At 49.7% G+C, this 26,591-nt stretch overlaps 1 protein-coding gene across 1 annotated transcript in view; it reads left to right on the top strand.

The window, feature by feature from the left end:
* LOC140492544 (polyamine-transporting ATPase 13A3-like) overlaps positions 1-26,591 on the top strand; it is a 63,813-nt gene that overhangs the window by 27,632 nt on the left and 9,590 nt on the right. The window contains exons 14-27 of the mRNA XM_072591484.1: positions 1,669-1,730; positions 4,362-4,512; positions 10,919-11,035; positions 12,446-12,463; positions 13,473-13,626; positions 13,974-14,094; positions 14,672-14,796; positions 15,637-15,812; positions 18,694-18,825; positions 19,746-19,825; positions 22,002-22,044; positions 24,023-24,132; positions 24,243-24,339; positions 25,213-25,285. Of these exons, the coding sequence (XP_072447585.1) occupies positions 1,669-1,730; positions 4,362-4,512; positions 10,919-11,035; positions 12,446-12,463; positions 13,473-13,626; positions 13,974-14,094; positions 14,672-14,796; positions 15,637-15,812; positions 18,694-18,825; positions 19,746-19,825; positions 22,002-22,044; positions 24,023-24,132; positions 24,243-24,339; positions 25,213-25,285 (1,459 nt within the window). The remainder of the gene's footprint in view (positions 1-1,668; positions 1,731-4,361; positions 4,513-10,918; positions 11,036-12,445; positions 12,464-13,472; positions 13,627-13,973; positions 14,095-14,671; positions 14,797-15,636; positions 15,813-18,693; positions 18,826-19,745; positions 19,826-22,001; positions 22,045-24,022; positions 24,133-24,242; positions 24,340-25,212; positions 25,286-26,591) is intronic.

The raw sequence follows: 26,591 nt of genomic DNA on the forward strand, positions 1-26,591 counted from the left end.
CCCTGCACATTCCTAAACGCGCCACCTGTCTCCTCCCATCACGTCCCATTTTCTCTGAGGGTCTGACCCCCTGACTCGGCCCTGACTGTCCCCCTTCAAGCTTTCCTTCTGCTCATTGGTCAGGTACAGCATTGTGGCCAAACTGCGTTGATTCAAGGTGAGCGCTATTTCAGTGTTGTTGAAAACCAACGACCCAACTTTGCCCCATTCCTCTTGAGGACACTGCGTGTCATCCCTCAAACGTAATATCCCGATGTATTAGGTTTCTGAAATGAATTCCCAACGAGGTTTGAGAAAATTTGTAGCTCAGGTTGAGGTTCTGGATGTAGGTTCGCTTGCTGAGCTGGAAGGTTCTTTGTCTGGAGGCTCACTGAAGATGTTACCTAGTATGGTGACGAAATGTCTGAAAATGAGCCTTCCAGCTCAGCGAGCAATCCTACATCCATAAATTCCCAACCTTTGTGTGAATCAGCACCGTTGTATGATTAAGTAAAAGTTAAACGTTGCGATCGATAGAGGGCGAGCACTTCCTCTTAGTGCTCAGGTGGTCAAGTCTTCACTTGCACTTTAGCAATTGGGACAAATTCCCAACAGGGAACTGGGCCTTTCAGTCCATCTAAGTACTGTTGCTGACGTCCCGCATAAGCTCCTCCCACTTCTGTCTCACTCCATTAACTGCTCTTTCTGTTCCTTTCTCCCTTGTGCATTTATGCAGCTTCTTCCCTGAATGTGTCTGCATTTATGACTTTGGCCACTGCTGTGTGATTTGAGTTTCTCATTCTCACCACTCTCTGTCGAGATGTTTCTCCTGAATTCCAAGGGGACTGTCTATCTGATACCGTCTATCCCTTCACTATGTAAAGGAGGATAGTGAAAGCTTTTTTAGGTATGTGAAAGGGAAAAAAAATGGTTAAGACTAAAATTGGGCCCTTGAAGACACAAACGGGTGAATATATTACGGGGAACAAAGAAATGGCAGAAGAGATGTATTGGTATGAATTTGAAGATGGTATGAGGAAAGGCAGAGGCACTTGGGCCTGTTTTCATTGGAGAAAAGAAGGTTTAGGGGTGACTTGATAGAGGTGTACAAGATGATTAGGGGTTTAGATAGGGTTGACCATGAGAACCTTTTTCCACGTATGGAGTCAGCTGTTACGAGGGGACATAGCTTTAAATTAAGGGGTGGTAGGTACAGGAGAGATGTTAGGGGTAGATTCTTTACTCAGCGAGTCGTGAGTTCATGGAATGCCCTGCCAGTAGCAGTGGTGGACTCTCCCTCTTTATGGGCATTTAAACGGGCATTGGGTAGGCATATGGAGGATAGTGGGTTAGTGTAGGTTAGGTGGGCTTGGAACAGCGCAACATCGAGGGCCAAAGGGCCTGTACTGTGCTGTATTTTTCTATGTTCACTGGTCTCTCTGATAATGTAAGCATCTTTTCTACATTCAGCCTATCGATCTTCTCCAAAATTTGAAAAGTCGCTATCAGTTGGTCATGTCTATGACAGAAGAGAGCCCCATCCTGTTCAGTCTTTCCCAGCTGGTTCATTGTGTCCATGTCTACAGAGTAGAATTGTCCGACTGACTATGACATTCCTTTCCCTCTCCCACCCCCCAGCTTCTCTTAACTATCTTCATTGATTTAACCTCTGCTTCTGTTGTTCTGCAGACAGGGACGCTGACCGAGGACGGACTGGACATGTGGGGTTTTCTCCGTGCTCAGGATGGAAGGTGAGGCCAGTAATGTCTAGCCCAAGCACCTTAGTGTGTGGGGGGGATGTGCATGTGTGTCAGGGGAGCCTGGAATTGGAATTGTGGTCATCTACTTGCTTCCTGTTTCTAACTGGGTTCCAAGTAACTCAGTCACGGTGATCACAGCAGCGGATGGTTATGTAACCAGGGTGGGTTCCTCAGTTCGCTTGGACTCTCCATCTTGGGTATGAGGCATACAGCAGGGAAACAGACCCTTTGGTCCAACCAGTGCATGCCAACCGTAATCCAAACTAAACTACTCCCACATTCCATGTGCTTCAACTTATCGGAATGTCTTTTAAACGTTGTAACTATATCTGCATCCACCACTTCTCCCGGGAGTTCATTCCACACGCAAACCACTTTGTGTAAAAACAACAAAAAAAAGCCTTCTTCCATGTCTTGGTTAAATCTTTCTCCAGTCGCCTTAAAAATATGCTCCTTTAGTCGTGAAATCCCCTACCCGAGGGAAAAGGCACCTTATCTCTACTCGTGATTTTTATAAACCATCCCATAACCTCCTACACTCCTGAGGGGGGGAAAAAATATCCAGCCTATCCAGTCTCTCCTCATAACTCAAATCCTCTATTCCCGGCAGCGTCCTGGTCAATCTCTTCTGAACCCTCTCCAGTTTAATGATATCCTTCCTACACTAGGGTGAGCAGAACTGGACACAGCACTCCAGAAGGGGCCTCACCGACCTCCTGTACAACCTCAACATGACGTCCCAACTCCTGTACTCCCAAGGTCTGAGCAATGAAGGCAAGCGTGCGAAATGCCTTCTTAACCATAAATGAGGCAAACTTCAAAGAATTATGATCCTAGACCCCTCTGTTCTGCAATATTACCCAAAGCCCTACATTTAATTGTATAAATCTTGCACTTGTTTGTTTTACCCAAATGCAAAACTTGGCATTTATCAAATTAAACTCCATTTGCCACTCCTCAGCCCATTGACCCAATTGATCAAGATCTCTTTGTAATCTTAGATACCTTCTACACCGTCCATTATATCACCAATCTGCAAACGTACTTCCCCTGCCTTCTGTATTCTCATCCATCTCATTTATATAAATGACAACCAGACATGGACCCAGCACCGATGCATACATACTTATCTGTATGGTAGCATAGTGGCTATGGAACCAGGCTAACAACCCAGTGGAGGTCAGCTCCAATTACACCAGGGAAATTGAGAAACCTATTTCTGTGAATTTGTGAACGATTGCACTGGAAAGCGTTGAGTTATCAAATCTTGGAGCACAAGAGCAGAATGTTCAGTGATTCTTTGAGAAAAGTTAAGATCCAGCTAAGAAAGGTGAAGGGGAAATGGTATTGGGGGAGAGTGGTCAAGGGCAGAATCTATTTGGCGAGTGCCAAGGAATTAAAAAGGAGGTAATTCTGCCCCTGTCTTCCTGTAAAAAGTTAAACATTACAGTCTTTGTTATTGAAATATTGGTTCAAAACCACAAACCATAAGGGCCTGGCTGTTGCTGGGCCTGCCTTTCTCACAGGGGTCTGGCCTAGTCACTGCACCGGGCTCCCTGCTCCCACTCGAGGTCACTGCACCGGGCTCCCTGCTCCCACTCGAGGTCACTGCACCGGGCTCCCTGCTCCCACTCGAGGTCACTGCACCGGGCTCCCTGCTCCCACTCGAGGTCACTGCACCGGGCTCCCTGCTCCCACTCGAGGTCACTGCACCGGGCTCCCTGCTCCCACTCGAGGTCACTGCACCGGGCTCCCTGCTCCCGCTCGAGGTCACTGCACCGGACTCCCTGCTCCCGCTCGAGGTCACTGCACCGGGCTCCCTGCTCCCGCTCGAGGTCACTGCACCGGGCTCCCTGCTCCCGCTCGAGGTCACTGCACCGGGCTCCCTGCTCCCACTCGAGGTCACTGCACCGGGCTCCCTGCTCCCACTCGAGGTCACTGCACCGGGCTCCCTGCTCCCACTCGAGGTCACTGCACCGGGCTCCCTGCTCCCACTCGAGGTCACTGCACCGGGCTCCCTGCTCCCACTCGAGGTCACTGCACCGGGCTCCCTGCTCCCACTCGAGGTCACTGCACCGGGCTCCCTGCTCCCACTCGAGGTCACCGCACCGGGCTGCCTGCTCCCACTCGAGGTCACCGCCCCAGGCTCCCTGCTCCCACTCGAGGTCACCGCACCGGGCTGTCTGCTCCCACTCGAGGTCACCGCACCGGGCTGTCTGCTCCCACTCGAGGTCACCGCACCGGGCTGTCTGCTCCCACTCGAGGTCACTGCACCGGGCTGTCTGCTCCCACTCGAGGTCACCGCGCCAGGCTGCTGGCCACTTCTACCATCACCACCTCCACAACTGAGCTCCTTCCTGAAGGTAACACTCAATGTGTAGGGTCTCCCAGTGAGGGCAGGGTTATATCTGTGTCCTGAAAATTTACGCTTCCAGCTTTAAATTTTTCTATCTCCTCATTTTGAAAGTTGCTTTGCACAGGCCAGGTACCCAACTCGTCTCCGTCCTGAGCTGGGCTTGCGTCACTAGCTGTTTTCCCTCCCAGAGCTAGTCTCCTCCTCTGTGGCAGACTGTCTGACTTGGCCCATGGTGAGTAACCATCCTGTCCTATGCCCCTCTGCAGGTTTCTCTCCCTGGAACGCGACGTCTCCGGCCAGAGTCTCTCTCGGTCACACTTCATTGCTGCCATGGCAACCTGCCACTCACTGACTAACATCGAGGGGAAGATTTCTGGGGACCCACTGGACTGCAAGATGTTTGAGGCGACGGGCTGGGTAAGTGACTCATTCCTCCACCAGCAACCTAAAATTGTCCAAGACTGCTACCCGTATCTGAGTTGTCCAACTGCCCTCTGTGCCTGTGCTCCCAGGCCCACACTGGCTCCTGGTTCAGCCAAGCCTTTGCCGTGCTTTGTTTCCAAATCCCTTCATAATTTCCCCGACTCTACTGCTTGTGCCCTGAGCTCGGAAATTGCCTTCCTAAAACCCTCTGCGTCTCTCTGCTGCTGTCACCGCCTCCAGGGGAGAGCACCCTCCAGAAAGTAACACTCAACGGAAAGTGCAGTTGAGTGGCCTGCGGGCGTCCTTCTCGGTCATGACTGACCATGGGTTGCATCAGCGTTGTTCTGGCTTTCTGCTTCCTTGAAGTAACGTCGCTTGTGACTGAAGAGACCAACGCTGGCGTGACAGTCCTGGCCGCAGAGATCACATCAGTATGTGGTCGCTGATCTGCTCGAGCAGCTGCACTCCTTCCTGTGTGCCCGCTTATCTGCTTCCTTCTCCCTGTGTTGAGGTGTTGGTTCAGGGCGCTTCTCCACTTCGTGCAGTCAGCTGCAAGTCTTTCCCAGCACTCCGTAACAATATCAAGCGCCTTCATGTCCCTCATGTAGACGTCCTTGTAGCTCAGCTGGGGGCGCCCTGTGGGTCTCTTCCCGGACGTGAGCTCTCCGTAGAGGATATCCTTTGGCATGTGTCCATCTTCCATGTGGTGGACATGGGCCAGCCAGCGTAGTCTCCGCTGCCCAAGCAATGTACATGTTGGGAAGGCCAGGGCACGATAGGAGCCTGTGTTGGACACTCTGTTTTGCCAGGATATGGCGGATACTCCTCAAGTGGAAGGTCTTCAGTCTTTTCTCCTGTCTGGCATATATGGACTATGTTTCACTGCCATACAGCAGTGTGCTTATGAAGCAACCATTGTAGATTGACATCTTTGTCTTCACTGTCAGCTTGGAATTTGTCCATTCTCTAGTCATGAGGCGAGCAAGAGTTGAGGTTGCTTTCCCAATCCTCTTGTCAATCTCGGTGTCCAAGGAGAGTTTGGCAGTGATGGTAGAACCAAAGTACATTAACTGATGGATGACCATGAGTCCATAATTGTCAATGGTGATGACCGGCGGTGCCTGTGTATCCTTTCCCAGGACGCTCGTCGTCTTCAGACTGATAGTCAGCCCGAAATCCTTGCAAGCGTGGAAGAGGCGATCTGTCAGTAACTGGAGTTCCCGCTAGGTGTGTGTTGCAACTGCAGCATCGTCGGCAAACAGCCGATGTCCCTGATCAGTGCTGCACGTACCGCTGTCTTGGCTCCGAGGTGGGCCAGGTTGAAGAACCTGCTGTGTGATTGAGTGCGGAGGTAAGTCCCCTCCGTTGCTGTGCCAAAGGCATGTTTCAGGAGCACAGCAAAAACAAAACCTGAAGAGCGTGGGAGTGAGGGCGCAGCCTTGTTTGCCACTGCTGCGAATGTCAAAGGACTCAGAAGAGCCGCCGTTGAACTGCACTGTCCCATTCATGTTTCTGCGGAAGGATTCTATCATGTTCAGCAGTTTCAGTGAGCAGCCAATCTTCAAGGGAACCTTGAACAGGCCGTTTCTGCTGACCAGGCCCAACGCCTTGGTGAGGTCAATGAAAGTGACATACACGGGCACTTTCTGTTCTCTGCACTTCTCCTGCATTGGTGAAGGGTGAGGATCATGTCTATGGTTGACCTTTTAACTCTGAAGCCACACTGTGACTCTGAGTATACCTGTTCTGCCAGTTTCTGCAGGCAAGTCAAGATGACCTGAGCAAAGGCTTTGCCAACAATGTTGAGGAGAGAGAGAGAGAGAGAGAGACGCCTCTGTAGTTGTTGCAGTTGCTTCTCTCATCCTTGTTCTTGTGAAGGGCAATGATCTTGGCATCCCTCATGGCCTGTGGTACAGCTCCTTCTTGCCAGCACCGACAGAAGACTTCATACAATGGGAGCAGGAAGCTAGCTTTGCAGCACTTGATCAGATCGGGAGGAATCCCATCACTACCCAGGCCCTTACCTGAGGCCAGGCTGTCAATGCCCTTGCTGATCTCTTCCCCTGATGGCTCTGTGTCTAGCTTGTCCATGGTCAGCAAGCATGTGATGGCATCAAGCGCTGAAGCAGACACTGTGTACTCTCTGGGTCAAGATCAGTGTAGTGTTCAACCCAGTTCTCCATCTGCGGGTCTTTGTATGTGTTTACTTCCCCAGTAGAGGATGTGAGGGGGACTGCCTTGCTCTGAGCTGGTCCTAGTGCTGCCTTGATGCCTTCGTACATTCCCCTAATGTTCCCGTTATAGTGGCCGTCTGAATTTCCTCGCTTAGCTGTGTCCAGTACTCATTAGCGCAACGCCTGGCAGTGTGCTGAACCTTGTTCCTGGCAGCGCTGAGAATCTGCAGGTTCTTCCTGTTAGCTGACCACTTGTCCTCAGCTAGGGCGACACGCTTGGCTTCAACAATATCGGTTGCCTTAGCCTCTGACGAGTCGTTTGTCGTACAGGTTGTATTCCCAAAGATAGCCAGGGATGTGCGGTGCATGGTATCCGGCAAGGTTTCCCACTTCTCTGTGGCAGAGTCTCCGTGTCGCGAGGTGCTGAGTTCTCTCTCGAAAGCCGCTGTTGTAAAAGGTCTGGCTGGGACATTGATTGTGAGGTTTCCCCTGTTGCTTATTGCGATGGAATCTCTTAGGCTGCAGCCTGATCTTGCAACCCACTAAGGTGTGTTACGGTCTGCACTGTGGTAAGTGCGTGCATGAAGAACATGTTTGATGGCAGCATGCCTAATTAGGATCAGATGGTGGTGCCAATGCTTTGAGTGCGGCTGTCTCCAGGAAACCTTGTGCTGAGGCTTTGTCTGGAAGGAGGAGTTAGTGACGCACAAGTCGTGGTAAGCGCACAGCTCGAGGCGTCGCTGTCCATTCTCATTCATTTTGCCAACACCAAAATCCGCAAGGCAGGAGGGCCACGAGCCGTGTTCTGCACCCAGAAGAGCAAATTGCTCCTTCCTAAGGACGCAGCTAATGAGGGTTGCAAGATTGTCGTTGAACTCGTCCTTTGTGTGGAGGACCTTGTCGGGGCATACATGCTGACAAGGGTGGCTGGGCCTGCGATGGTGTTGAGGTGAAGAGTTGAGAGTCACTCTGGGCCCTTGCTGCCTGGTTCTACTGCTTTCGTCAGGCTGTTTGTCACTGCTAAGCTGATCCTGTGCTCCCTTGTCTTGTCAGAGCTCTTCTGCAGCCAATAAATCGTGTAGTCCTTTTCTGTCAGTGAGCCCGCCTCTGCCAGCCTTGTTTCCTGGAGGGTGGCTATCTCCACATTGACTCTCTTGAGCTCGTTATTTGTGGCAGCTGGTTTCCTAGAGTCGCTGATGACCTGGAGGTTTTCCGAAAGGCCCGTCATTATTGTCCAGACGTTCCAACTTGCCGGTTTTAGAGCTGACCTCTTTTGTTGTTGGTGTGGTGGTTACAGTTTGCTGTTAATACTGGATTAGTGGTGCTGGAAGAGCACAGCAGTTCAGGCAGCATCCAGCGAGCAGCAAAATCGACATTTCGGGCAAAAGCCCTTCATCAGGAATAAACTGTTTGCTGTTTGGTTAATTCCCAATCTCCTTACATCAAATGAGGATAGCAGATTGTGGTGGGACAGCACCTTAATGGCTGGGGGCTGCCCAGCTTGAGGTGGGCGATAGCTGTCTAGTGGGATCAAAATCCCTCTTTCCCCCACCCCCTTCTTCCCCATGACACTGGCTAATCCAAAGCAACAGCAAAGCCATTATAGTTTGGTACCAGCACTGTCACAGGAGCTGCCAAGACAAGGTTGTGGGTAATGACAAACTGCCTTCGGGGCCCTAGCTCCGGATTTTTCCTCAAGATTTACTCCTGAAGCCTTTCCCACAGGTGGGTCTGACTGCAAGGCAGCGGAGGTTGGAAATGAGAGATTTCCTTCTCCTTGCCGGGAAGCAGCCAGGGGGGGCTCTCCTCAACCTCTTCATCCACACCTCCTCTGACTCAACCTCTTCATCCACACCTCCTCTGACTCAACCTCTTCATCCACATCTCCCCTGACTCAACCTCTTCATCCACATCTCCCCTGACTCAACCTCTTCATCCACATCTCCCCTGACTCACCCTCTTCATCCACATCTCCCCTGACTCACCCTCTTCATCCACATCTCCCCTGACCCTCCCCCTCAACCACATCTCCCCTGACGCCCCCCCATCCACATCTCCCCTGATCATCCCCTCATCCCACATCCCATCTCCCCTGATCATCCCCTCATCCCACATCTCATCTCCCCTGACCCCTCCCCCATCCACATCTCTCCTGACCCACCCATCCATCCATCCCTCTACTGACCCCCCCCATCCACCTCTCTCCTGAGCCCCCTCATCCGCATCTCTCCTGACTCCCTTCATCCGCATCTGTCCCGACCCCCCCCACCCCCCCCCCCCCCCATCCGCGTGTCTCCTGACACCACCACCACCCCCCCCACCCCCCCCCACTTAACCTGGTCACTTCTCTCTTGCCTAACTTGACTCTTTCATCTTTTATATCCCCAACTCCCCTTCCTATCCACTCTTCCACATAACTTGCATCATCCTCTGTCTCTTGCTCGCTATCGCTTTCTTCTCCCCCTACCCCACCCCTGTCAAGAACATCGTGTTACGACACGGGATAAACACTGCTGCTTAATTTAAACTAGGAACACTGAAAAGGTTTATCCCGTTCAGTAATCTGTGAAAATTCGACAAGAATTATTTAAAGTAAAAATTAACAACTTCATTTCTTAAAGTATAACCGAGAATAATTAACAGCTATTTAAACTTCTTCCTCTAACCTATTTTTTACTTTACTTTCTATAATGCTAGTCCAATAAAACCCCAGATTAAGATTTACCAAAAATTCAAATTTTCAAAACCAGTCAGATGTCGAATCTTCTTGTTATATCTTCCTCTGTCGTCTTTTCTTCTTAGGGATTTCTGTTTCACAGGTTACTGGTTGATGAAGGTACCTTTAAGAGAGCTATTTTTCAGGCATTCTGTACATGCTGGTGACTTGACAGTTCTCCTCCCAACTGTTCAAATTTCCCTGGTCTTAGACTTTCAAGCATCAGGTTGTGTCTTTGGCTTTCAAGATTGTCATTATATTAAATTCAAACTTGATTGGAGTTTGGTATTTTTCCAGGTCTAATTTAAACTGATTTGTTTTGTCGTCTCCAGGCAACCAGCTAATCTAGTTGCTTGACCAAAAGATTACATTATATCTTGTTCAGAACACTTGGTTCTGCTATCTTTTAATTCTCTTGAAGGTGTGTTTCCCCCTACACCTTCATAACGATAGAACATTCCAGCGCAGTACAGGCCCTTCAGCCCTCAATGTTGTGCCGACTTGTGGAACCAATCTGAAGCCCATCTAACCTATACCATTCCATTCTCGTCCATATGTCTATCCAATGACCATTTAAATGACTTTAAAGGTGGCAAATCTACTACTGTTGCAGGCAGCGCATTCCACACCCCTACTACTCTCTCAGTAAAGAACCTATTTCTGACATCTGTCCTATCTCTATCACCCCTCAATTTAAAGCTATGTCCCCTCGTACTAGCCATCACTGTCCGAGGAAAAAGGCTCTCCCTGTCCACCCTATCTAACCTTCTGATTATCTTACATGTCTCAATTAATTCACCTCTCAACCTTCTCTCTGACGAAAACAGCCTAAAGTCCCTCAAACTTTTCTCGTTAAGATCTTCCCTCCATACCTGACAAGCTCCTATTAAATCTCCTCTGAACCTTTCCAAAGCTTCTACATCCTTCCTATAATGGTGTAACCAGAACTGTACGCAGTAGTCCAACTGTGGCTGCACCAGAAGTTTGTACAGCTGCAGCGTGACCTCGTGGCTCCAAAACTCAATCCTTCTGGATGGCAACTTTCAGGGATTTGTGTACATGGACCCATAGATCTCTCTGCTCATCTACACTACCAAGAATCTTACTGTTAGCCCAGTACTCTTTATTCCTGTTGTTCCTTGCAAAGTTAATCACCTCAAACTTTTCCACATTAAACTCCATTTACCTCTTCTCAGCCCAGCTCTGCAGCTGATCTATGTCCCTCTGTAACCTGCAACATCCTTCAGCACTGCCCTCAGCTCCACTGACCTTAGCGTCATCCGCAAATTTTTCTACGCCCTCATCCAGGTCATTTATAAAAATGATTATCAGCAGTGGACACAAAAAAGATCCTTGCGGCACACCGCTAGTAATAGCCTTACCTGACTTGGGGTCAAAGTTCATTTCTGACCGTGATGCTAAGAACACCTCGGGTGCTTTAAGCTGAGAGACCCAGTGGTGAACCCCTTTTCTTTTAAACTGTGGTCACCCTTCCTGTCTTGACTTGTAGGTCCTGGAGGAGCCCACCGCTGAGGAGACAGCCCTGCACGACCAGATCATGCCCACTGTTGTACATCCCCCACAGCAGACTACCTCTGCGACACCCAGCTGTGGGGATGCCGACATGGTAGGTGGAGACTGGCTGGCCGGGAGGGCGGTGAGAGGACCTGGGGAACATGGAGCAGAGCCATGCTTGTGGTAGTGAATGGGAATGTGTTGCAAGAGCTGCTAACCTTTGCTTCATTGATGGGAAGTGGGCATTGCTGATCAGATCCCCATGTCTTGCTCATACCTCATCAACGTGGAGAGGTTGGCGGTGAACCACAGTAGTCTGTGTGGTGTAGGGATACCTGCAGTGAGGCCTGGGGATTTTGACCCAGAGACAGGGGAAGCAACAAAGAAACTGTTCAAAGTCACGGAGTGGAGTTGCGGGATTTCTTTTAATTCTTCACAAGATGACGATGTCGCTGGCAGTTAAGAGTCAACCACGTTGCTGTGGGTCTGGAGTCACATGTAGGCCAGACCGGGTAAGGACGGCAGATTCCTTCCCTGAAGCCCATTAGTGACCCAGATGGGTTTTTCCAACAATCACCAATGGATTTGCGGTCACCATTAGACTCTTAATTCCAGATTTTACCGAGTCCAAATTCCACCATCTGCCATGGGATTTGAACCTGGGTCCCCAGAACATTACCTGGGTCTCTGGATTAACACTCCCGTGGTAATACCACTAGGCCATCGCGTCCCATTGTTCCCACGCGTCTGCTGCCCTTGTCCTTCAAGATGGCAGAGGTCATGTGTTTGAAAGGTGCTGGCGAGGAAGCCTGGATGAGTTGTTGCAGGGCATCGTTACGACCCCCCCACCCCCACCCCAGGGAGCGACATGTCTGCCAGGTCATTCAGCTGTTCTTCCAAGAGCTTACTGACCTTGGCTGAGTTGATGGGGTAGGTTAATTAAAATGGGAGAAGTCCTGACAGCTGAGGCAAGTCAATTTATTGGTCTCATTAAATCAACGGGCAGTGCTGGCAACTTCTACATCAGTGGATTAACCTCGAGGATAATGCTTTACAACACTGACCAATCCGGCCTGCATGGGAGACGTGTACTGGAGCAGGTACGAAGAAAAATGTTCACCAGGGTAATGCAAAACCTAAAAGGTCATAGCAATCAGGAAAAAAAACTGAATAGTCTTATCTTAACCCACTCTCCCCCACTTTCTCCAGAACAGGAGAACCAACTAATACAAGTCCAATTCCAGTAAAGGGTTAACCCCACTTGGTGATTACTACAACTCCTTCATCAGTGGCTCTGAGATCTACCTTTTTATTTTACTTGGTTGGGGGGTGATATGTAGAAAGAAGAGAGTATTTGGGAAACGCAGTAGTGATGTATGTAATTGAGGAGCGCTGAATAATTTCTGCATTATCAATTTCCTTCTGTTTGCTGCAGTCAGTGAGCGAGCCCACAGGGGCTTGGTTAATGTTCCTTTTCCCTGCTTCTATACTGAGATTTTGATTTCTCTCCCTTACTCTGCAGGAGCTGCAGGAGCTGATGGTGAGTACAGCACTCTCCCGTTCCCTCCCTTCCACTCCGTCCGTTTCGACTGCGTTCTTTCTTTGACAACGGGAAGGTTAAAGAGGTAAAAGTTGCGGCGGCACCAGAGGTCTGTGATTTGGGCGCGGCGACTGGTGGGGAGTGTAGCCCGAGAGTCGCCGCGCCTTAGGCAGGGCCTCAGCCACCACAGGAATTAACCTGCACCGCCGGTGTCGCTCCGCAGTACTACCCAGCCAACCGAGCAGAGTGGAGCAGCTGGCGAAAGATTTGACGGGAGGTCGTGACTCGAAAACCGGTCTCAAGGAGCCGTCTTAAAGAAGAGGGAGGCGGAGCGTTAGAGGGAGGGATTGCCGAGGTGTGATCCCTGTTTTGGTATCCCTTCCCTCGTTACCATTGGTAACGCCAGCCATTGCTACCCATCCCCAATTGCCCGCGAGTTAAAAACGGAGGACGCTGGAGAGATCTCAGAGGGCTGTTGGTCACTGACACTGGGAGGGCGAGGGCCTTGATCAGGTTTCTATGAAACTACCCGCAGTTTGCCATCGCCCATGCTGCCGATGTGCCCTCGCCCCCTCCTAAAAACAAACCAGTCTGGGTGAGGTGGGAGGTATCCCAGGAGTGAGTTCTGGGACCCAGATGACCAGCAATGGGGATGGTACAAGAGTGAACTTGCAGGTCATCACTGCCAGGAGAATGGTACTGTTCTGGTGGGAGGTTGCTCTGGTACGTGGAGGTTGGGGCTGGTCCAGGATGAGGGAGGGAGACAGGAGGCCAAGCACCCCCTGGGTTTGCATTCCTGCTTCAGCCCTCAGCACCAGGGGAGAGACCCCACCAACTGGCCGTTCACCCGTGCAGCTGGAGTGGTGGGGTCTTCCTGTGTTACAGAATGGCGGCTGCTTTGGCCTGCACTGTTTCCAGGCAGACGCTGTCAGCGTGATACACTGCACTTTGTCTCTCCCTGTGTCTTTGGCCACCTTTGGTTTATGTTTTCCGTCTCGCTTCCCTGCAGAATTGCTACGAGATCGGCATCATCAGCCAGTTTCCCTTCTCCTCAGCGTTACAGCGCATGAGTGTGATAACGCGGACTCTGGGCGAGAGGCGCCTGGCAGCCTACATGAAGGGGGCACCAGAGACGGTGGCCAGCTTGTGCAAGAAAGAAACGGGTCAGTCTGCAGTTCTCCCTCACAGCCACAGGTCGGGTCTTAAACCATCCCAACTCCACTCTGCTGTCTGCCTGTGCTGACCCTCCTCGCCTCCGTCTGCCTGCATTGACCCTCCGTCTGCCTGCGCTGACCCTCCTCGCTTCCGTCTGCCTGCACTGACGCCTGCCCTCCCCCCCGTCTGCCTACACTGACCGGCCCCGTCTGCCTCATAAGTCAAATTGGGAATTCTAGTGCAACACACTAGGGAAGGTGGTGTGAATGTGAATCCTCCCAAGTTACTGGAAAAGCGAGAGTTTCTGGATAACCCAGGGCTGTGACAGCTCCTTGACCTTTCCCTTTTGTGGCAGTTCCAGAGAATTTTTCGGAGGTCTTGGAGAAGTACACTCAGCAGGGCCTGAGGGTGATTGCCGTGGCCCACCGCAAGCTGGAAGCGAAGCTGACTTGGCACAAGGTGCAGAACGTCAACAGGTAGGAACAGATCAGGCCGTGACCGTGCTGAATGGTGCAGCAGGCCTTGAGGCCCAAATGGCCTGGGCCTGCACCTAGTTTCTGTGTTTCTCTCTGAAGAGCTTTGGAGCTGCCTGAGAGGCGCTATATAAATGCAAGTCTTTGTTTCATTCCCACTTGTACTTGCCAGCAGAGATCACAAGAACTGGGATCAGGTCCCCGACTCCTAATTTTCCCCCCCTAGTCCAGGATGTCTGCAGGAGTTGTGGCACTCTGTGGGTGTCCTGAGGATTAAACAGCAAATGGTCTGCTGTCTCATATGTGCCTAAGCTGTTTATTCACCAGTGGAGTAAGCTTTTAAACATCACCTCTGATGCTAACCCGAACATAGGAGATGGTCATCACAGTCTGATCTTGCAGCCACCCCTGGTGGGATATCAGACTTTCGATGTCCCTGGATGTTCTGACCCTTGTTCCTGGCTTTCCCAGACGCTTGCGCCTCACCTCCAGTCTGCCGGCCAGGTGAGTAGGCCCCAAGAGCGCTCTGCAACTGGAGCCCTCCCTCAGGCCTAACTAAGCAATGTGTCTCTCTGTACAGGGCTGTGATCGAGGGCAACATGGAATTCCTTGGACTGATCATGATGCAGAACAAGCTGAAGCCACGCTCTATTCCCATCCTCAGCGAGCTCAGGAAAGCCTGTATCCGTGCAGTGATGGTGACCGGTGGGTGTTTCTGGGACTAGGTGCAGAAACAGAGGTGGGGAGAGTGCATGTTAGCATAGGAAATGCAGCAGCCGATCCATCAAACGCAAACTCCTGCGAACCATAGTGAGATTAGTGAGCAGATGATCTGTTTTGTAATGGTATTATTTGGGGAATAAATGTTTGTGGGGGATAAATGTTTGGGTAAATCCTGTGCTCCTGAGAGAAATAGAACAGTGCAAGTTTGATTAGATTAGATTCCTGACATCGTGGAAACAGGCCCTTCGGCCCTACAAGTCCACACCAACCCACTAACGAGTGACCCACCCAAACCCATTTCCCTCTGACTAAAGCACCTAACATTATGGGCAATTTAGCCTGGCCAATTCACCTAACCTGCACATCTTTGGACCGTGAGAGGAAATTGGAGCACCCGGAGGAAACCCACGCAGACACAGGGGGAATGTGCAAACTCCACACAGTCGCCCAGGGCAGGAATTGAACCCAGGTCCCTGGCGCTGAGAGGCGGCAGTGCTGACCACTGAGTCACTGTGCTCTGCCTTGTGGTTGGGTGTGTGGAGGGGGTTGGTGGGGTTGCATTCAATTCTGGTCACCCTACGATGAGAAGGATGTTGTGAAACTTGAAAAGATTAGAAAAGGTTTACAAGGATGTTGCCAGGATCGGAGGGTTTGAGCTACAGGGAGAGGGTGAATAGGCTGGGGCTGTTTTCCCTGCAGCTGAGGGATGACCATATAGAAGTTTATAAAATCGTGATGGGAAATGGGTCAGGGGCCGTAAGCATGTTCTAAACCTACCATTTCTCCTGATTTTCCCCCCCCCCCCCACCCTCCGATTGACAGGGGACAACATGCTGACGGCGGTCTCTGTGGCCCGTGAATGTGGGATGATCCCGCCAAACGGGAAGGTGATAGTCACGGAAGCATTGCCACCGAAGGACGGCCAGTCTGCCACAATCCACTGGCAGTATGCTGAGGATCCGAGTGTGTGGAAGAAGCCAGTGACGAATGAAACCAAGGTAAGGAAACTGATGGCGTCGCTCAGTCTGTTCTGCCTTTAGCAACTTTGTTAAAACGCATCCCAGTGGGAATATTGAGTCTGGATGGCACACTCCACGGTCAAAGACACTGCAAGATTCAAGATGTTCTGGACAAATGTTCTATTCTTCTCGATCCTAAGATCTCTCATCAAGTCATTATTCTTGATGAACCATTTACCACGTGAACCCACCACAAACTCATAAAAGAATATATTGGTTCCTTTTCTAAGTTCCATAATTTCCTTTTCAAGATGTTTATATTTCATGGTCTTTTCTTCCCAGGCTTGCTCCAACATGTTCTCCATCCGTGTTGTTGCATCCACAATTATTACACGAGTATCTCTTTTTAAAAATGACATCAGGAATCCACAGCTTCCTAATGCTATCTTTAATACAGGGTTCTAACTATGCCATCCTTCCTTTCTTTTTGACATATCTGACTAATTTCTCAACAATCTTATTATGTCTTTTAATTCGCATGTTTTTAAACATCTGGGCACCAACCTGATATGTGAAAAACTGTCTCAACTGAATCATTGCATCTTCTGCATGTCTTGCTGTTAAATGGCCTTCCATAAGATAATGCTGTTCTCGTTGGATTATAAATTGGATTAATAACCTTAGATGTTTTCATATGTCAAGGGATGTCAGGCTGTTTGGAGAGAGTGGAGCAGCTTCACTAGATAGATAGCTGGGGAATAGGATCTCTGCAAAATTACAGAAGTCTTATGGTGCAGAAAGAGGCCATTTGGCCCTTTGTGTGCACACTGGCTCTTCAAACGTACATTGTTACCTATTGCCAATTTCCTGCTTTGTCCCCATACCCTTGTGCGTTATTTCTGTTTGATTCGGTTACGTGGAGACTTGGAAAGCTGCGGTGGCCCTCCTTTCTAGAGGAGATTTTGTAGAGGTTTCCAAACCCTTGAGCGGGATGATAGAATAAGGAACTGGTGGGAAGGTCAGTAACCCGAGGGAGCACAGATCAAAAGTAATTGGTAAAATTGCCAGAGCTGGGGATGAGAATGAATATTTTTTTTTCTGAAGACATTGAGTTGAGATGTGGAATGTGCTGCCTGACACTGCAGTGGATGCATATTCAACAAAATCTTGCAAATGAGAAGCAAATAGCCCGAGGGTAAAGGAGAGAAAAATCAACCAGAGTTTGCTGCTGCCCCCTCACCGGTCAGTGCATGCTTACCTGGTTTAGCTACAGTGTACCCTGTGGTCTGTTTTCCTCCACCATCATGCTTGGCAAATGGGGTAACTTTATTGAGTTAATTGAGGTGGCTGAAGCACACACAAGTCAAGAGTGTGATGGAATGCACCCTATTCGCTTGGTTGGTGCAGATCCAACAAGAAGCTGCTGACAGAAGCAAATGTTTACAATATTTTAAATAAAATTTTAATAATTAATGTAATTTAAAATTTGATTTCAAAAAGCACTATCTGTACGATGCCTGTGCTACAGTTTGCTGGTGAAGGAAGGATATTCCCCATGTTACATTTTAGGGGTCTGTGATCACCGTTACCTAGTATAGACAGTTGATGACTTTTTTGTAATTCTGAGAGTCCCTGGCACTGTGAGGCAGCAGTGCTAACCACTGTGCTACCGTGCCACCCGCTATTATCAGCACTGAGTGTTTTAGTCTAATTGGAATGGTTGGGGCGGCATCCTATTCTCGAGCAGAGGTGTTGGGCAACTCTTCCCTCAGTCGTCCTCTTCCCCTTTTGATCTGTCTTCCACTTTCCTGGCGAGGACTGCTCTCTGGGCACCTTCAGATGAGAACGTCTGCCTACCGGGTCTGTCACTTTAGGAGTTCCCCTCTGTCCCGGGTCTGTTCTATTCTTGGCCCCTGCGCAAATCCTCCGGTGCGGATTGAACCTAGCCCTGGTGCGGTAATTCCCAGCGCAGAATCTGGTTGCTGAGCTCTCTTGGCCCCTGCACAGATTTTCAGCGTGAATGTGGCATCTCTCACTTACTTGGTCCCAGCACAGAGTTCCAGGCTTGCCTTGGTGCCTCCTGTCCTGAGCATACCTCTTTCTGAGCCTGGGACTTATTGCTGTATCATATTTCTCGGGGCAGGGTCTTTTCTCTGTGTCAATCAATTGTCTGAACCTTTTTTGGCCAGTGGCCAGGGGACAGCTAGTCATGACGTTGGCTGATCATCGTCCCCTTGCCCGTCCTTACCATTCTTTCCAAACAACACGATGAATGGGTGCGTTTGGCGTCAGATAAGATGCTGGTCTTGAGCATCGTGACCTCCGTTTTTTCCAATATTTCTCCCTGCTTTCATTTTGGAAAGCTAAGTACAGCACTTCTGCCTCACAGCACCAGGGACCGGGTTCGATTCCACCCTCTGGCAACTGTCCTTGTGGAGTTTGCACATTCTCCCTGTGTCTGCGTGGGTTTCCTCCCACAGTCCAAAGATGTGCAGATTAGGTAGATTGGCCATGCTAAATTTTCCTGTGTAGTGCAGATTAGGTGGGTTAGCCAAAGGAAATGCAGGCTTACAGGAATGGGGTTGGGGGATGTGTCTAGGTGGGATGCTCTTCAGAGGTTCAGTGTAGACTTGATTGGCCGAATGGCCTGCTTCCACACTGTACAGGTTCTGTGATGAAATAATGCTGTTATAGCTGTTAAATGAAATCCATGCTGTGCAGTAAATAGCAGGAAAATCCAGTTTCTAAGGGATCCCAGCAACTAAGTTGTGCTGCTTTCTGGCCTCTTCACCAGTGGGACCAGACTCTGTTAAGCTGGCGTTCAATGTTCATTTTGAGCAATAAGTATGTACAAATGTGCCTTTAGTGTTTCTTAGATCTGATGCTTCAACCTTCCCTCACTGACATCTTCACTTCCCAGGATTTCCATATAAACATAGAGAATGACCGTCTGAAAGAGGGACCCCAGTCGGCTGAAATCTCCTACCATTTTGCCATGAGCGGGAAGTCCTTCTCTGTGATCGCAGAACACTTCCCGGACTTGCTTCCCAAGGTTAGTCTGCGTTTCCTTATCTTGCGCTCGCTGTCTCAAGCTCGCTCTAAATGTGAAGGTGTGGGAATGCGTGGTGGTCTGACAGCATATGTGTGTGACAGAGACGCTATAAGCAGCTGCTGTCACGGGCTTGGCAGTGTATTGGCACCTTCCTAGAATACCTGGAAGGTTCACCGGCAAACCTGACCCCATCCTTTTGTTAATGGCTTTACTGAATTATGGAATCATAAAACATGGCCATTCAGTCCAACAACTCTGCTGTTCATGCTGTACAAGAGTCTCCTCCCACATGTGCTGTCAGCATTGTTTCCGTACTTTTTCTCCCCAGTGTGCTTATCCAACCTGTTCCAATTTGTAATTTAAGCTGACTTCCTAATTTCATACTATGCCCATTCTCTCTCTTTCCCAACCCCCCAATCAAGTATTCTTTCCTTTTTATTTTCTATTCGCTTTCATCCCTCGCTCCTTTCCTTCAAATGTTGAAGACCTGTCTTTTGAGTTTCCAATTCCTTTCTCGTTTCCTTGCCTCAATACTTAGTGCTTGATATATCAACATTACACACTTGACATCCAAGTCAGCAAAACACCCCCCAGGACAAGGACAGCACAGGGTTAGACATCAAGGAGAGCTGTCTCTGCACTGACCCCGTCAAACTCCCATCGCAGGGACAGTACGGGGTTAGATACAGAGTAAAGCTCTGTCTATACTGTCTCCAGTCAAATGCTGCCAGGACAGGGACAGCATGGGGTTAAATACAGGTCCTATACCGGTAATTCTGTAACTAAGTTTGGCTTGGTCTGTACCATGGGGAGAATTCCGCTGGGAGCTGCTGGAATTGCCAGCGGATAGATATTTGTGTCTGTGTTGCCTTGGATTTACCATGAGGAATGTAATGGTCTGTGGTTTGTACCTTACCCAGCTGCTCCTGTGTGGCACAGTTTATGCTCGTATGGCTCCAGATCAGAAAACTCAGCTGGTGGAGGTCCTTCAGAAAGTGGAGTGAGTATTGACAACAAACTTGACTGAGTGTTGCAATGTTCGGAACCCATTACAGTATTAACATCACTGCTCTTTTAGGTTTATTGGAAACCTTCTCTCCGATTACAGTACCTGACGCATTACATTTATATAGTGCCTTCTGTTGTTGTGAGAGACATCCTGAAGCACTTCACGAGAGTAAGTGTTGGGACAGTTGACCAAAACCTGGGACAAAGCCGTTTCTTAATGTGCCAATTTTAAGGAGTATACTAAAGATGGGGGGAGAGAGAGAGAGAGAGATGGAGGGGTTTAAAGAGGGAATTCCAGAACATAGAATCATTGAATCTCTACAGTGTGGAAGTAGGCCATTAAGCCCATCAGATCCACTTCAACCTTCTGAAGAGCATCCCACCCAGACGCACCACCACCTCTGTTGTGTCTGTCTGTCTCTCTCCTTTTCTCCCTCTCTCTCTTCCCCTCTCTCTCTCCCCCTTTCTCCCCCCCCTCTCTTTCTCCCCCCCCCCTCTCTTTCTCCCCTCCCCCTCTCTTTCTCCCCTCCCCCTCTCTTTCTCCCCTCCCTCTCTCTTTCTCCCCTCCCTCTCTCTTTCTCCCCTCCCTCTCTCTTTCTCCCCTCCCTCTCCCTCTCTCTCCCTCTCTCTCCCTCTCTCTCCCTCTCTCTCCCTCTCTCTCCCTCTCTCTCCCTCTCTCTCCCTCCCTCTCCCTCCCTCTCCCTCCCTCTCCCTCCCTCTCCCTCCCTCTCCCTCCCTCTCCCTCCCTCTCCCTCCCTCTCCCTCCCTCTCCCTCCCTCTCCCTCCCTCTCCCTCCCTCTCCCTCCCTCTCCCTCCCTCTCCCTCCCTCTCCCTCCCTCTCCCTCTCTCTCTCTCCCTCCCTCTCCCTCCCTCTCTCTCTCTCCCTCTCTCTCTCTCCCTCTCTCTCTCTCCCTCTCTCTCTCTCCCTCTCTCTCTCTCCCTCCCTCTCTCTCCCTCCCTCTCTCTCCCTCCCTCTCTCTCCCTCCCTCTCTCTCCCTCCCTCTCTCTCCCTCCCTCTCTCTCCCTCCCTCTCTCTCCCTCCCTCTCTCTCCCTCCCTTTCGCCCCCCCCCCCCACCCAAACTTCTGTAATCTTGCATTTCCCATGGCCATCACCCTAACCTGCACATCTTTGGACTGTGAAAGGAAGCCCATGCAGACATGAGGAAAATGTGTAAACTCCACCCAGAGAGTTGCCCGAGGGTGGAATTAAACCCCTGGTCCCTAGTGCTGTGAGGAAGTAGTGCTAACCACTGAGGCACTGTCCTGCCCCAGTTAGATTAACTCAATGAATTTCTCAGTGCTGTTAGTGGGACCCACCCCACCTTATAATTAGATACCACGACTAGGTCCCATGTTTCTGAAAAGCTCGCCTCCAGACATGCAATGGTTAAAAGTGGGGACAGTTCAAAAGCCAGCATTCAGTGTTGTGGGATGAGAAAGTTTGGGGTTGACTAACAGGAAATGAAGATGGCAGTCCTTATATTGGAGACCATTGCAGGTCTGGGGCATGGGGTAACGAGTACTTTTCTGGCTGAGCTCCAGTTCGCGTTGGGTGCAAGGTGCGATTATGCAGTGCACACCCAGAATGCCTTAATCTTCAGCCTTCACTCCCTCCCCAACCACTGATGTTCAGTAGCAACAGGGAGGTTGACTGGATGCACTGCAGGAACTCATCGAAGCTCCTGCGACAGCACCTTCCAAATCTGAGATCACTCCCATGTCGAAGAACAAAGGCAGTGTATATGTGGGGACACTGTCCCAGTTCTCTAACAAGCCACTCGTCATCCCAAGTTTTATTCATTCCTGGGATGTGGGTATCACTGACCTCTGTCGTCCTTGAGAATGTGGTGGAGAGCTGCCACTTTGAACAGCTGCAGTCTGTGTTGTGTACGTAGTCCCAAAGCACTGTTAGAAAAGGATTTCCAGGACTTTGACCCAGCTTCGAGAGAGTGCCTGCAGTCAGGATTATTACTGCCAACCTCTTGCCAGGCCCCACCAATATCGCAGTGAAATGTCAGCCCGGATTTGTTGCTCAAAGCCCGGAAGTGGGGCTTCCTGTCTCTGAGGTGAGTGAGCTGCTAGCGTTGGGAATCGTTGGTGGAGTAGGTACATGCACGTTGTTGAATGAATTAAGTAAACTTTGTGGCTTTATTTTGTTTTGAAACAGCTATTATGTCGGAATGTGTGGCGATGGTGCTAATGATTGTGGGGTGAGTAATAACATATGGCAGAAACTATTTGTTGCGATTTCTTTTATTTCGTACCTTGTCAATCAGCAGTGATCTGTTCAAGTTTGGCCCTGAACTACACTGTCCCCCTCTGTCTAATCCTAGCTCCCTTCTGGATCTAGATGATGAACCTCAGCAGGGCAGTGAGGATTGGGCCCAATGTCACTGACTCTAGTAACCATTCTTGGCCCACCATCACGTACAGTGAAAATTCACTTCCAGGTGGCATCTCTGGTCTGCACAATTCTGTTTGCTCCTGATTTATGCACAGAGCACATGTTTGCTATTGAGCGCACGCACTGCAAATCTTCGCCTAGTGTGGGGCTGACCATCCGGCAGTAACCATGCCTGGTCTGACTTTATTTTTCTTAACTTGCTAGTAAACAGCAATAATAACTCTGACTGATCTTCTATTCTATGCTCGCTAGCTAGCGAACAGCAGCAGTCACCCTGTGCTTGCTAGCCAGTAATCAAAGGCCCAAAACGCTGATTTTCCTGCTCCTCGGATGCTGCCTGACCTTTTGTGCTTTTCCAGGACCACTCTAATCTTGACAATAATCAGAGGCAGTAATGCTGGCTGATCTAAGTTGTGCTCACCAGTTAATAAGCTGGCAGCTACCCTACCTCATCTTGCTCTAATATGCCCAGAGGACTGACTGATAACTGTTTGAGCTCAAGGTCCGATTTGATTTGTGAGCTGTTAAACAGGAGGAACTATCTTTACCCCTTCCATCACACTTGTGGCATTTATTGTATGAGGAACCTTCTTGCTAATTGGATTGGTAATCTCACATTCCAATATTTTTTAATGTTCATACTGTGAAAGTGCTGCGTGGTGTATTCCAATGCATTAAAGGAAACATTAATTTGTGTGTGTCAAAATATGTAAGTTTTCACATAACCTGTTTTAAGAATAGCACTTGATTTGACCTGATATATATTTGTTTGATTTATTATTGTCACATGTTCCGAGATACAGTGGAAAGTATTGCTTTGCTTGCTATCCAGATAAATCCTGTCTTACAAAGGAATATCAGAGTAATAAAACAGACTGCAGAATGTAGTGTTACAGCTACAGAGAAGATGCAGTAAAAGGCAAACTCTTAAATATGAGAGATTTCCTTATTGGACACAAATCCGTCTAACTCTGCCCTGATGTAATTTAAAGTCATAAATCAGGAATTGAAAGCTTGCCACCGAAATAGTGACCACAACAACAAACAAAGGTTGTTGTAAACATCCATCTGGTTCATTAATGTCCTCTCAGGGAGGAATTCTGCCGTCCTTCCCTTGTGCAGCCTACTCTGGAGTCTTGGCCGGCTCCTGACTTGCCTCCGAAACGTTCATGTCAAGGGGACTTTGGGATGGGCAGCATATGCTCGACTTGCCAGCAGTAGCACTGCTGCCTCACAGCACCAGGGATCTGGGTTCAATTCCACCCTTGTGCGACTGTCTGTGTGGAGTTTGGGTGGGTTTCTCTTCAGAGGGTCAGTGTGGACTTGTTGGGCCAAAGGGCATGTTTCCAAACTATAGATAATCTAATCATTCTCCCCATGTCTGCGTGGGTTTACTCCGGTTTCCTCCCACAGTCCAAAGATGTACAGGTTAGGTGAATTGGCCACGCAAAATTGCCTGTCCTGTTCAGGGATGTGTAGGTTAGGGGTAAATGTAGAGTAGTAGGGAAATGGGTTGGATGGGTTATACTTCTGAGGGTCGGTGTGGACTTGTTGGGCCAAAGGGCCTGATTCCACACTAGGGATTCCATGATTATGTTAAGGTGAAGGTATATTCTGGACACATCTGAGGAGGATGCTGAATTGGCTTTTGTTATGTTCAGGATCCTCTCAATGATGGGAATGTCAGGGTAGGTGCGGTGCTGGTTATGGGGAGGTCTGTGAGGGGTATAACATGAAGCCTATTTCTGCACCTTTAACATAACACCGCTGTGTTCCTACCACAGGCGCTGAAGCGAGCTCACGCCGGGATCTCCCTCTCGGAGCTCGAGGCTTCCGTAGCGTCACCTTTCACCTCAAAGACTCCAGACATTTCCTGTGTGCCGGATCTCATCAGGTAATGGGGCAGAAATACATTCAGCAGCTCCCTGAAGTGGTGCGCGGGGGGAGGGTTGGTTCGCGATCTTCTCCTTGGAGATGATTTATTAATGGTTTGTTTTTCCGCAGGGAGGGTCGGGCAGCCCTGGTCACCTCGTTCTGCGTGTTCAAATTCATGGCTTTGTACAGCATCATCCAGTATCTCTCCGTCTTGCTGCTTTATTCTGTACGTCAGCTCGTTTCTGTACTGACTGGGGCGGGGTGTGTTTGTGTGTGTGAGAGTGAGACTGAGACTGGAAACAGGGTCTTGAGTTCTCACCTGCCTACTGCAGACTTGTTCAAGGCATCTGGGGTTGGGGAGGTGGGCAACATTGAGAAGGAGGGAGCTGGCACAGGAGGGGAGGTGGGTGAAACAACGCAGGGGAGCTGTGGCCCAGGGTGGACAGAGGATTGACAACACGGAGGCAAGTTGGCGAGTGGTGGGAATGGGCACTACAGTGCAGGGAGTGGGGGTGGTGCGCTGTTAGGGGACACGTGGGGAGTCAGGGGGAAGCACAGGAGAATCAGGCACAAGATGGAACTGGTTGGCGGGGTTCACCCGGCCGGGGAAAGTGGGAGAGGGTGTGGAGGAGTTTGGAACCATGTTGGAGCAAGTTAGGCAGAGAGAGAAAACAGCCTGGGAAAGTGTTGAGGGGTGGCGGGGAAGACCAGGTAATGGCCCAAATGGTTGCGAGGCTGGAGTAATAGCCCAGGCAGAGAGTAGGGGCGGTGGGATGGGGATACTGGAGGGCAGTGGGGGAACCTCTCAGCAGGGAATTAGAGAGCGGGGAAATGGGGGAGCAGGATGAGACTGCCTGGGAGTTATGTAGAGGGGGTGGCATCAATTTAGGGGTCTGGGCTGTCATAAAAAATGAGGGCTGTGATAGAGGAAGTGGTATGGATTAGGGAATGCTAGAGGGATGGGAGGTGGGTTTTGTCAGATGGGAGATGGCATGGGATAGGATGTAAATATTGTATGCTAGAATAGTTGTGCTGCACATGTCTCGTGACTTCTGCTAGCGTTGAAATGAAGCTTTCTGATGTGACTTTTTGATTGCAGGTCCTGAGTAACCTGGGAGATGTGCAGTATCTGTTCATCGACTTGGCCATCATCATGTCCATTGCTTTTACAAGTGAGTAAAGGGCACACTGGGTAGGCTGCTTGTGGTTGCTTTTCAAAAAGCCGGCTCTTAATCAGCGATGGGAGCTAAACCTGCAGCCCTGACCCCCAACGGGCCTGATCACGTGCTGACTCCACCCTGACCCTGTTGCTCTCTGACCCTTTAGCTGTTGGTTTGGTCGCAGCCATGTGGTGAATGATCTAATCCTAGCCCAGGGTTAATAGTAAGCAGGGCATGGTGTAAAAGGCCGCAGAGATCAGACATGGATTCCTGACCCTGCTACACCCTTCGGCTCTGATCCATCATTGTGTAAACTTCAAACTCATCCGTTCACCTTGCTCACTATCGCCCACTACCTTTACCTGACAATAATCTTCTGGCGGCAGTCTTGAAACTTCATTTCACTCCCAGTCTTTTTGGGAATAAAATCCAAATTTCTTCCGACAGAGGGAGGGTGCGATTAAATTGGAAAGCCTTCAGAAAACATTTACCAAGATGTTACCATGACTGGAGGGTTTGAATTATAAGGAAAGGCTGGATAGACTGGGACCTTTCTCACTGGAGTGTAGAACATTGAGGAGTGCCTTATGGACTTTTATAAAACTGAGAGGGGCATAGATGAGGTGAACAGCAAAAGTCTTTTCCGGGGGGAGGGGAGGGTATTCAAAACTAGCCAGCATGTTTTTTGAGGTGCGAGGAGTAAGATTCTTAAAAAGAAAAGACACGAGGGGCAATTTTTTTCCACTGGTTGGTTGGTTCATGTGCGGAATGTGTTGCCAGAGAAAGTGGTGGATGCAGATACAGTTACGACAATGGAAAGACAAATGCATTGATAGGAAAGGTTTAGAGGGATGTCGGCTAAACGCAGCCAGGTGGGACTGATTTAGTTTGGGAAACTTGGTCAGTGTGGACAGGTTGGACTGAAGGGTCTGTTTCTGTGCTGCGTGACTCTGTGACACTGCCCTCTGTGAGAAGAATTGCTGCTTGATATTACCCCTGAATGGCCTTGAAGCCTCTGCTTTGTTCTAGACACTCTCTTTGGGGGAGAACAGTTCCTTTCTGTGCCTACCTTTTTAGATATTGTAGCTAACCCACTCCTCGATCTTCTATAATTTGGAGACTGCAAGCTTGATTGCAGCAACCGCTGGTGGTAACTTCAGCCTTTCAGTCCTGCCTTGGTCGATCTTCACCACAGCTCCTTCAGAGCCAAAGTTTCTGCCCCACGGCCATTGGTGGGATCGTGAGGTACTCCTGGAAAAGGGTTACGAGCTCTCGCTACCTGGCATCCTATGACCAATGGTGACAGTGAAGTAGCAGA

This window comes from Chiloscyllium punctatum, chromosome 21 (genome assembly GCF_047496795.1).
Source record: "Chiloscyllium punctatum isolate Juve2018m chromosome 21, sChiPun1.3, whole genome shotgun sequence".
Taxonomy (NCBI): domain Eukaryota; kingdom Metazoa; phylum Chordata; class Chondrichthyes; order Orectolobiformes; family Hemiscylliidae; genus Chiloscyllium; species Chiloscyllium punctatum.